This window comes from Paroedura picta, chromosome 8 (genome assembly GCF_049243985.1).
Source record: "Paroedura picta isolate Pp20150507F chromosome 8, Ppicta_v3.0, whole genome shotgun sequence".
NCBI lineage: Eukaryota > Metazoa > Chordata > Lepidosauria > Squamata > Gekkonidae > Paroedura > Paroedura picta.
The window spans coordinates 36012472-36024600 of record NC_135376.1 but is presented as its reverse complement, the minus strand read 5'-3'; the positions used below and the strand labels follow the sequence as shown (position 1 = coordinate 36024600).

The 12129-nt window shown below is 46.4% G+C and overlaps 1 protein-coding gene across 3 annotated transcripts in view; it reads right to left on the bottom strand.

The window, feature by feature from the left end:
- SNED1 (sushi, nidogen and EGF like domains 1) overlaps window positions 1-11660 on the bottom strand; it is an 88077-nt gene extending 76417 nt beyond the window's left edge. For all 3 annotated transcript variants that reach the window (XM_077349017.1, XM_077349018.1, XM_077349019.1), the window contains exon 1: window positions 11199-11660. In XM_077349017.1, the coding sequence (XP_077205132.1) occupies window positions 11199-11408 (210 nt within the window). In that variant the 5' untranslated portion in view covers window positions 11409-11660. The remainder of the gene's footprint in view (window positions 1-11198) is intronic.
- Between the last annotated feature and the right edge of the window lie 469 nt (window positions 11661-12129).

The window sequence follows — 12129 nt, the reverse complement described above, 5'->3', positions numbered from 1 at the left end:
ATTGGGCCCTGCCTCAGACAGGCCATGCCCAGTCTCTGGCCACCCACCCCTTAAGCTGTTATTTTAACAGGGAAGCACCGTTAAAGATGTGAACAAACTAAGATTTCTGCAGTCTGGAGATGAGTTGTAATTATGGGACATCTCCAGGACCCACCTGAAATCTAGACCTTTGGTTGCATAAAAATATCTGCTCTTCAATGTTTCCTATATATTTTGTATCCTGTAGGATATACCATAAAGGCAAAACTTTAGAGCAGGGGTAGTCAAACTGTGGCCCTCCAGATGTCCATGGACTACAATTCCCAGGAGCCCCCTGCCAGCAGGCTCCTGGGAATTGTAGTCCATGGACATCTGGAGGGCCACAGTTTGACTACCCCCGCTTTAGAGCCTAGTTCTCAGTACTCTGGTGCTGCAATACTAACATGCAATTCTTATTTAAATATAAATTTGTGCAATTCAGGCTGCATGTGAGAAAATCAGGCTTTTAAGAACATGGACACTTTGTACCATATATAAGAGAAATAGGATTGCCACCTCCCGGCTGGGAAATACCTGGAGATTTTGGGGTTGGAGCCTCAGGAGGGCAGGGTTTGGGAAGGGGAGGGACTTCAACTGCCATACGGTCCACCTTCTAAAGTAGCCATTTTCACCAGGTGAACTGATCTGCCACCTGGAGATCAGTTGTAATAGCAGGGTATCTCCAGCTGCCACCTGGAGGTTAGCAATCCTACAAAGAAATGCACCTCTGATATTGGAAGATGAGCACAAGCAATATATTGTCACACTGATCACACTGAATTTCTGAGCCCAATATCACAATATTATTTTTCAACAATAAGCTTATTTTTCATATGCAGTTGGGGTCCAAATATGTACAGAACCAAACCAGGATTCAATGGGGCACTGTGATTCAGGGAAGAAAAAGAAATCATTGCACAATCCCACAGGTTGTGTGAATCAGCTGCATAGAAAAAGGCAAAGATTGTGCCAGAGGGGGAAAAGATACCTACAGATGCAAGTGAGAAGCCACTTTAAATATGAATGCCCTTTCATAATGTTAACAAAGACACAGATGAGCAGGAGTTGACAAGAGCAACTAGAAGCAGCAGTCAGCAGGAAGATTTTGGGGCAGCCCCAGGCATGCATCAAGTATTATGAGAATGATAGGTATTTCCCAGCAATTTGTAGCTGCTATGTGTCTCTGGTGGCACTGTATGTTCATACAGGCTCCGTAACTTTCCCTAAGAACTTGGCTTAAGAGTTTATCCCTTTTTCTATGGCACCAGCAAAGTATTTTCAGTTCTATTTTCCACTAAACAGAAATACTCAATGGGTTTAAATTGTATATTATATTGGCCTGTTTCAAAGCAGTAACCTTTCTTCTGAAGGACTGCCATGTTCGTGCATATGTTAAGGAATAAAAACTAACTGGCTTCACTTCTTAGTAAAAGCAAGTGCCTTCATGGCTCAGTGAATCCTTGGTTTGTTCCCCTTCTCATTTAAATAGAGGGGGAAATAACTGGACTTCTGAAGGCTACAGTGAAATTCTACCTGCTTACAAATTCTGTTCCAATCACAGTACCCTCTCCAGCTGCTTTCTGTAGATCAGAGGGGCTTATTAGGCAGAAACAAAAAACAAGAAATGGGGGGAAATTTCCCTGTCCTTTGAAAATTAGGTTCTAGAGGAAATGGTTCTATCCTAGCCATCCTTGCTTGTTTCCTACATAAAAGAAATGCTTATTTTTTTAATGGAATGGAATTCAGTCATAAAGCCTGTGCCCACCTGCAGTTAAAATTGTTAAGAAACAGGGGGTCAAACTGATAGACTTTCTTTTTAAACACCTAGGTCTGCATTCCCATCAGCCATTCAGCAGTGGAGGCTATCTTCTATATAGGTAAAATAAAATCCTTATCCATCCATGGTCCATCTATATATTTGTGAAACAGCCGGGGGGGGGGGGGTGGGACGTGTCCATCCATGGTTCCTCTATGTATTTGTGAAACAGCCTTGGAGGTAGGATGTGTCTTGCTGTCCAAGTTGAAATAGGGCCAATCAGGGTGCAGCCCTGCCCCTGCAGCTCCCGCCCTCTGTCCCTGGACTCTAACCTCTTTGCTCTCAGATGCGCCTCAGTGCTTGGAGCCAGCAGCAGGTAAGGGGAGAGGGCCCTGGGCAAAGGGTTGTGGTGGAGGGCTTGCTAACAAGGGCCTCCCGGCCTGCTAGGCTGGGCCTGCTAACGAGGGCCTCCTGCATGCTGACTGCCTGCTAAAGAGCTCTGTCCTGGGCCTGCTAACCAGCTGGCCAGCCCCCGCCCGCCCCACTTGATCCAGCTGCAAGCTGTGGCCCAAAGCCACCTTAAGCTGACTGGTCATGACCCAGGGGAGTGGGCCGTTTCAAGGCCTGTTTTTAGGAACGGGCTTTGAAGCTAGTCTATATACATAAAATTATGACCGTACACCCTGACAAAATGCTGAAGGTTCCAAAGCCTCCTATTGGTGGAATCTCCCCCTCAAGGCCAATTGCTGCTTTTGCTTAGGATTCCACAAAAAAAAAACTTCCCTTCAGGTCTGCTGTGAAGGAAGCCTCTCATAGCTCCTGACTGAGGCAAGGGCCGTGATTCCAAGAGGAATGCAGGGGAGTCTGTGGGCATGCATGGACATTCCTTTTGAGGGTGGAAAGCTTTCCCCTTCTGCCTGACAGTTGGCTGAAAGGGAGGCCACAGAAAAGCCCCTTCTTACTTAAAATACTCCTGTGGCTGGCGTCACTGCTGGAGGAAGACACAGCCAAGTCATGCATGTCTCTTCTCCGCCACTCTCTGAACATTTGAGGCCTACTGCACATGGTTGTTGTGAAAATGAAACTGGATGCTGCTGCAGGGGTTCGTCTGCCTCCTGCTTCATCTGCACAACAACCCTGTGCAGTAGACCTCAAGAGTTTCATCTCCATGTGTGGGAGGCCTCAAATGTTTCTTTTGCACTACAGAACTGTCCACCCACCAAAGCAGCCATTTCTGCTTGGAGAGCTGACCTTTATAGTCTGGAGATGAGGTGTAATTCCAGGAGATCTCCAGGACCCACCTGGAGGTTGGCTACCCCAGGTTAGAAATATTCCTTGAGGTTTGGAGGTGGGGCCTCAAAACAGTACAATGCCTCAGAGTCTATCCTCCAAGGCAGCAATTTTTGCCTGCAGAGCAGATCTTTATAGTCTAGAGATAAGCAATGATAGCAGAGACAACAATAGAGGTGTCCCTTGTCAGCAACAGTTTGTATTTTCTATCGCAAACAGACAGACCAACTGGATAGCAGAGATGATGGTAGAGGCTTGCAGGCTACGGTTGGGGTGGAGTGGCGCAGGTGCGTCCCACCTGGGCTGCGGGCTCTGGCCAACCCTTACCAGCAACAAACAGACAGACCAGCAAGGGTCCTGTGAGTCTGGAAATGCAGGAAGATCTAAATAAGGAATATTTAGACCCTGTAACTATAATTGGTGAACAAGCAATGGGCTGAGGAGACAAAGGGGCTGAAGTGACTTTGCTCAAGCCTGGCCTGATAAATAAAAATCAATATTTGCCAGGGAGGTCCTATGAAATAAAAGGCATAAGTGACCCAGAATTTCAAGTGGAGCTAGCTTTGGAGTTTGCATACAAAGGGTTTGCTTTTGCATGGCTATGAGGAACCTGGACTCAACTCATGGGGGGGGGGGAAACATTTACATAATCTCACAGTACATCTGCTGACTATGAAAGCTAGGCCTCAGCAGAACTGGAGTTAAAGTCCCTGGGGTCAGGCCTTGGTGCTACTTGAGAGCTAACACACTATTAAGAGCTGCAATGCTCTGACCTGTATAGCTCAGCCTAGCCCACTCTTATCAGATCTTGGAAGCTAAACAGGGTTAACTCTGGCTATCATTTGGATGAGAGACCAGACCCCCAGGGCTGTGACATGGGGGTAGGCAATGGCAATTTACATTTGAATATCTCTTGCTTGAAAACACTATGGGACTGCCACAAGACCTGTGACTCAGCATCAAAGAAAGAACAGAAGAAGACCTATGGCATCAAGATCTGGATGAGAAACATACAGACTCATGTCCCCCCTCAGCTCTCTGGGTAGCATTGACTGCCTTAGCCAACCAATACTTCAGTGATAAGATGAAAACCTCACCTATGCCACTTTGAGATCCTGAAGTAGCAGAGCAGGGATTTAAATCTGATAAAGATTCCCCAGCAGATGCTTGATCACCTTTCAAAAACAAGTTACCATAAAGTAAGATTCTAAAAGAGCTTTCCCCACTGTTTACCAGGGCCTAATCTGCACGCAACAGATAATGCACTTTCAATGCACTTTAGAAGTAGATTTTCCTGTTCCACAAAGGAAAATCCAGCTGCCAAAGCACACTGAAAGTACATTATCCTATATGTGCAGACTGGGCCCTAGTTATGGTCTCATCTCAGGTTTAACCAGAACCTGTCCTTGTATAAAGGCTTTATACCCCCTTGGCCATCCTTTCAACATTCCATCATTCCGTTTTTACCTTTGTGACAATTTAATATTTATTGTCAACACAATCCAATCCATCCCTCAATCATCCATTCATCCTCCATTTAAGAGGGAAAGTATGGCCATTCTATCTTCCTTCTTGCGGTCTTGAAGATTTATTCTTGTTGCCCTTCTTAACATTCTTTCCAACTTGTCAATGGCTTTCCGCACATCAGAGCTCAGGAACTGAACATCGTATTCCAGAGGAAGTTCTACCAAAGCCGAGTTGTTCATTAATTATATTCAAATGTGCAAATCAAATGCAGCCCACTTGCTTAATTATATATTTGCAGTGTAGCCTTGTGTGACTAATAAGTCCCCTCCACACATACTTGGATCCAACGAGTAACCCAACGTTCTGTCCGCATTACATCTTTTTTCCCTAGCGCTGAACCCATTTTTGTACTCGCACAGCAAGCCAAAGGCACATTTCTGTGGAATCCCCACATCTAATATCCTCTAATACCTCTGGAGTTTTTCTACAGATCATTTATAGTGTCCTGGCTTGACCTTTTCTCTTCCCATGTCCATTGTTTAATGCAACCACCATTGTTTGTAAGGTACAACAGGCAGAAGGGATTTTTAAAAAGTTGTTAACTGCCATATTTTGGTTCCGATGAGCTGATCTCCTTTCTTGATTCATGTGAATGGCCTACAAAAGAAAAATAAGAAAGATTCCTCCCCCCCATTTCAGACAGCTGTGGCACCTTAAGTATCTCCAGATGTTGGTCAGAATAAACATTTATTACCTCCCCCCTGGACAGTAATGAGATAAGGACATGTCTGTTTACTGTATTCATATTCCACTCTTCCTCCAAGGAGCACAGGGTAACATGTAGGGGGTTAGCCCATTTTATTTTCTCATAACAAGCTTATGAAATATACAACAGAGGCAAAGGGTCCAGTGTAAAGACACCTAGTGTGCATCAGGCCTGCGTGAACATTTGAGACAGGCTTCCCAATTCAGAACTCAATCACCTAACAGGATCATTATGAGATAAAGCTGAGGTTCTTCTTACAATAGAGTCACCTAGAAATGGAGCACATGGAACTATGCTCTGATCCTTTGGAAATTTATCACCACTCAGTCAGAATATTATGCTTTCCATTTAACGAATAAGGAGTCAATCTGCCACTTTCCAGGTAGTAAGGTATTTGAGTCATGCAGCAATGACAAGAGCTTTTTATCCTTAAGATTTCAACTGTGAAGCAGAATGCCAGGCTTCTGTGACTTTCCTGCTGATTTCACAAGTCCTTCCATGGGATACATCTATATCTAGATCACCACGAGAAGCAGAACACGGACAGACTGAGATAGCAAATCAGGCTGTGCCACTTAATGGCAAAGGGGCAGCCATGAAGTCAGAAGCTGCTGTCATTGCCCCTGTAAGAAAGCCAGGCTGAAAATATAACAAGGAAGTTCACCATCTGGAAAGGGAGGCAGCAGTAGTCAAGATCCAAGCCAAGGTTCTTAAAGTAGCCACAGGATAGGGTGGTGATGAAGAATCATCTCAATTATACTGGTGCAGGGAAGGACTTGGACCAACAGACCACAGAGACAGATAGTAAGAAAATGTTTTTGCAATGATCCATGTGGATCCATACATTTAGAAATATTTCAACTGGTTTGCAACCCAACTATATATAGATTGATAATACTGCACTGCCTCAGACCTCTTTAGGGGGACTATGTTCAACACCCAACTAAAAAAAATTACCAGGAGCAAAATATACTTGGCACACATAGCTCCAGTGTGTCAGATTTTGAGATACATCTTATTTGTCACAAGGTCATCAACATGGGGTTTACCAAGTTTAAACACTATTCAGAGCTTGGAGGGCCCAATTCCGGAATGTTACCAAGAACATACTATCTCAGGTGAGCAGCTCAACCTGCTAGCTATATGGTTATAGAACAAATCCTCACTCTGTGTTAGGAACACAAATGATAAACCACCATCAATGGAATGGCTCCACTTATTATATGCATTATATACTGTGTGGTAAGCCAAATATAAGAGCCTCTTGTGGCGCAGAGTGGTAAGGCAGCGATATGCTGTCTGAATCTGTCTGCCCATGAGGTTGGGAGTTCAATCCCAGCAGCCGGCTCGAGGTTGACTCAGTCTTCCATCCTTCCGAGGTCGGTAAAATGAGTACCCAGCTTGCTGGGGGGTAAACGGTGATGACTGGGGAAGGCACTGGCAAACCACCCCGTATTGAGTCTGCCAAGAAAACGCTAGAGGGCGTCACCCCAAGGGTCAGACATGACTCGGTGCTTGCACAGGGGATACCTTTACCTTTACCTTTTAAGCCAAATATGTGAACTGTGGAACCTGTGCATCCTAGGCAGGAGGTGTTCTTCCTCAGTTGAGTATTGTTATTTTTTTTATACTGCCCCTTCACTTCTGCATTTAGAACTCCTTAAATTGCTCTTCAAGGTGAATCTAGTCAAATAGATTTGACTCCCTGAGCCTCCGGGGAGGGCAGTATAGAAGTATGATAAATAAATGTCATCAGGCCTTATTATCCATCATTGTGTTACTGATTTATTGCTCTGAGATGAGAGCTATTATTCCTGTTCAAAATAGAGGTCTGCTCTTGCACTGTCAATTCATTCATCCTACCTATTATTTCACTTAATCTCATTTGTGATTAAGGGGACTGTTTTCCCTCTCACTTTTCTTTTGCTCCCTGTTCTTGGAGCCCTTCTGATACTACTGCAGGTGGGTCAAGCAGAATAATTGTTCATTCAATTGTGTTGCCTCCTCCTGCTAGCTGACAGCCAGTTTGGCATAGTGGTTATGGGCACCAACTTCTAATCTGTCGAGACTCCTCCCCCACATGCAGCCAGCTGGGTGACCTTGGGCTCCCCACAGCACTGATAAAGCTGTTCTGACTGAGTAGTGATATCAGGGCTCTCTCGGCCTCACCTACCTCACAGGGGGTCTGTTGTGGGAAGAGGAAAGGCAAGGCGATTGTAAGCCTCTTTGAGATGTCTTCTGGCAAAGAAAAGCAGCATATAAGAACCAACTCTTCTTCTATATATTAATAGGATGAAAAAAAATACTATTTCTCTTAAATAATCCCTTATTACTTCATCAATGTAGCCCTAAGCAGAGCTACACCCTTTTCCGGACATTGTATCTGAGGGAGTGCATGTGTACATGAAAGATCATACCTTGAATAAAACTTTGTTGGTCTTAAAGGTGTCAATGGACTCTAAATTTGTTCTACATACTTTTCAGTCCATTTTGCACCATACGTGTGCCAAGTCAAAGGACTTGCAGTGCTTTCTGCAAGCCCTTGGGCTGGCCCAGAACTATGTACTCATTTTTGTGTACCTTTCCGCAGCAGCAACAAGCAGCACCTCTCCCCAACGTTTTTGAACATTTTTACCCGTTTAAGAAGCATTGTTTTCACTTAATTTGTCATCAGTGATGTTAGCACAATGATTCTCCTTTTGACATCTTAGCCAAACTCTACGGTCATTTCTTGGGTTTGTATTACAATGTTAACATCTATAGTATGGGAAGTGGGGAAGCAGAGATCCCATGAACAAGCTACTGGCTTCACTGGGCTCTGTGCACCTGGTTTGGATGTATTAACCATCTCTGAGCTGATTACACATTACAAGGATTTTCATGACATCAAATGTATTGCCACTGTCTAGCACAGGGGTAGTCAAACTGCGGCCCTCCAGATGTCCATGGACTACAATTCCCAGGAGCCTCTGCCAGCAAATGCTGGCAGGGGCTCATGGGAATTGTAGTCCATGGACATCTGGAAGACCGCAGTTTGATTACTCCTGGTCTAGCATGTGAAATTAGGGAAGAGGAAGTTAAGAAAGAATTCCAAATTGTATGCGATTTTCAAGCATGTTCATAAGTTGAATGTCAGCTAACAGGTAAGTTGTACCTGCCAAAGTGTGCAGCCAAAGATTCAGAGTCCTGTTTAGCAATAGAGTCTCATCTGCATGTATACTGCCTCCTAAACTGCTACTACAATAGAGCAGTCAAAACAGCACAGGTTCTCTGCTTTTCAAGATACGTGTAAATCTAGCTTCACAAAAGACAAACTACCCATACAGATATCCTGTCCACACCAGGTAATACATGCGCAGCACTGCATACGTGTCTCTTTTGCTACATGTATTCTTCAGAGGAGGGTCATTTTTCTAGGCGTATCCTTTGAACAGACAGACCCATGTACTTGATACATGGTGACCGCAACTGACCTGTGAGATCCATCTAGGCTGGATGTCTGACATGAGCTTATACCATTATGATTACCATCTAAGAGATGATATTTTTGGCTAATCAGAAGTCTCTTTTTGCCATCCTACTTACAGAACAAAAGGCATCTCTTAAGGCCATGCCACAGTTTTTTATAGAAAACTTTCTAGAGGCAACTTCAACATCCACTGTTCTTTCCAGGAAATTAGATTTTTTCCCCTGTCCTTTTGTAAGCAATTTCCTGTGTCCTATCATGGCTGGTAAGGAGACTTCTTTTATAACACTTTTCTTTATACTTACTCTTCTAAAATGTGTATCAGGTTCTATTGAGAATGCCGCCCAATCCTAAAGCCACCAGCCTGTTTGTAAACAATGGCCGTCTTCAGAGAACCATCCAAATAACCAGCTCTATCAGCCAGATCATCCCACAGATCTAGACAGTAAAAAAGTTGTGAGAACCTGATCAAGGAGAGGCCTGTCCTTGAACCCAGAACTTCCAGGCCACTGAACTGCCTTGGCCACAGAACATAATTGCCTCATACAGCAAAGACACACTGATTCTCAACATCCTGTTACTGCTTTGATGCCTAAAATTGAATTAGACTGTTTGACTGTCCCCAAGTAAATCCAGATGGCTTTGGAAGTGATTAAAAAATAAGACCACAAGCAAAAATATTTAAGAAAAAATAAAGTAAACCCATTTCTAGTTTGGGCAAGCACAGAGATTATAACCAAGAATGGTGGTGGTGGGGTATGTGCGTGTATGGGGGAGGGATCTTGCGGCTTGCCAGCACTGTCAATCAGATCACACCAACCAGTACAATCATTTGACATGGCAACAATCATTAGTTTTAAAGACCAAGAATCCATGGATACCCAAGGACTTGGAAGCTTGAGAAAAAAAAAATCTTCATTAGAACATAAGCAACATAGTGGCTAAAAGGCATCTGTTTTTTAAATTCATGCTATTTAGCCACACAGTTCAATATAATGGCTAAAAGGCATGAATCTAAAAGGTCCTGTTTCAGTTCTCTACCATGGATTCATTAGACAAACCATTCATTGCAGCCCCAGTCCCTGCCTGCAAGATGATGACACTGACCTACCTTACAGAGCTGTTGTGTATGAAAATCCTGAAGAGTCAAAATTGGTACCTATTTTAAAATGCATTATTATTAACATCATGATTAAACCACAGGTCATTTATCCCATCAGCTTGTTTCCAACCATACTAGATTATCTGAAGGAAAACAGAAAAATACTATTCTGCATTTTTAGAGCTCGGGGTTCTGATATTATATTCCTAGTAGGTCCAGAAGTTTAGATCTCGCCAAGGAAGTGTGATAATTTTGATGTGCTTGGGGTAATAAAAATGGTATTTTGGTTTCACAACTTCTGGTCTGTTGACTTTGTACGACTTCCAAAGTAGTTCAGTGATATATTGGCTCATTTGAATCGGCTATGGAGGGGGAAAGAAGGTGGTTTTGCGTGACTGCAGGGGGGACGGGGACATGTCAACATGTTTGAAACAGCTGGTAAATCTATTGTCTTTCCAGATCTTGTTTTTAAAGCCCATTGTGCGATTCTGTAGAATCATCTGGAAATTGATCCCTTGCGGTTAGTAACACTTTTGGTGGCTGTAGCTGGCTGGGATACTCAACTGGCTAAAAGACAGCACTATCATGCTTCCTCATTGTATTAAATTTATTATATAATCCTGCAGCCAGGATCTGTGCATGGCGTTTAAAGGCTGAAGACCAACACTCCTTCAGCAAGGGAACACTGAGAAATCTGTGCATATGCATGCATGCCTGTGGATATATGTTTACAAACAACCCAATTCTTTCTGCTGCAGCTGCAGTGAACTCCTTGGTTCATTGGCATTAGCTACCAGCAGGAACCATCCAGGATCGCTTATGTGCCTCTGCTCCTCTTAATACAGTCAAAGAGACCGAAGGCATCCTCTAGCATCCCCTGCTATGCTGGCTATGTGCAAGGCAGACGCTACATTATATCTAGGGAGTCGCAGAGCCCATAAGATCCAGACTGCCTTTGAGGTAGTTAAGACATTCTTGGGGCTGCAATCCCCAAAATGCCATAGTCCTCCGGACTGGTGGAATCGACTTCTGAGCGAACATGCTCCGGATGGCGCTTGGAAGCGCTCGACGGCAGAGCGTTGCCGAAGTAACATCTAACCCGGCACAACCAGGTTGACAGGCGCCGCTTCGTGGCAGCAATTCACGCAAGCCCGGGTGGTCGACAAGGCTCCCCTTTGACTGCTCCGCGAGGTTGCTGCCATGCCAGCATCAGGCCCTGGGGGCGAGGGGGGGGGGTGGGATGTGCGCGCAGACTGTTCCGGGGTAACTACTCCGCACTAAATAGCCGCGGGAGCGCCGTCGTTTGCCTTTCGCCCGGCGGGCAACTACTCACATAGAGCGCCGTGTGAGCCGCGCCGAAGAAGGGGAACTTCACGGCGATGGGCCGGAGCCCGGAGCCGCCGTCGTCCTGCTGCGGAGTGGCCGCGTCTCCCAGGGCCGGCCCGAAGGGGTAGAAGTCCGCCAGAGGCACGGCGCCCTTCGCCCGCAGCGGGAGCCAACTGCCGAGCGCCAGCAGCACCAGCCAGCCGGACAGGCCCCGCATCTCCCCCGCGGGCGCCGGACCACGGGGCAGGACACGCGGGGCGCGGGGCGAGCGGGGAGCCGGGGCTGGCCGGGGAGCCGCGCGCCCGGCGGGGAGGAGGACCTGGCCCGAAAGGGACCGAGAGTCCCGCTGGCTCCGGGCGGCACGACCACGCCGGCTCCCGGGACGCGCGAGGAGGGAAGGCGGGCGAAGGCTGCAGCTGAAGGAGCCGCACGCACACGCAGCTCTGTGTGCCGGAGCCAGGGAGGGGACGGCGGCTCATTCACGCTGCAAACCTCGCCCCACAGGTCAGGACATACATATTCATGCCCTGGTCAGCCAATTAGGAGGGCGCCCGGAGGAGGCGGCCGCGGAGGTTAGGGGCGGGCTCAGAAGGAGCAGCCCTCTCTTAAAGCGCTAAGAAGGCCGCCTGCTGGCGCGGAAACCGGCCCTTCGCGGGGGTCTCCTTCCGAGTAAGCGGATAGCGGGGGAAGGGGCTGCAGCCGCACGCCGGTGCCTACTAATGGGGTCGTGCCGTCGCGGCCATTCCCAACGGCATTGGCTTCTCCCGGTTGAGGACGGTGGCGCTGAAATCCGGAGTGGCCAGTAGCCCTGGTCAAGCGCAAGCCTCAGTCGTAGACACGTGTGAGGTTAGCTGGGAGGAAGGAAAGGAACTCTGCGAAGAGTGGAAGGTCCGTGTCGGGGATAACATCTCGGTTGGCCCCTGGGGAGCTTGTGGGTT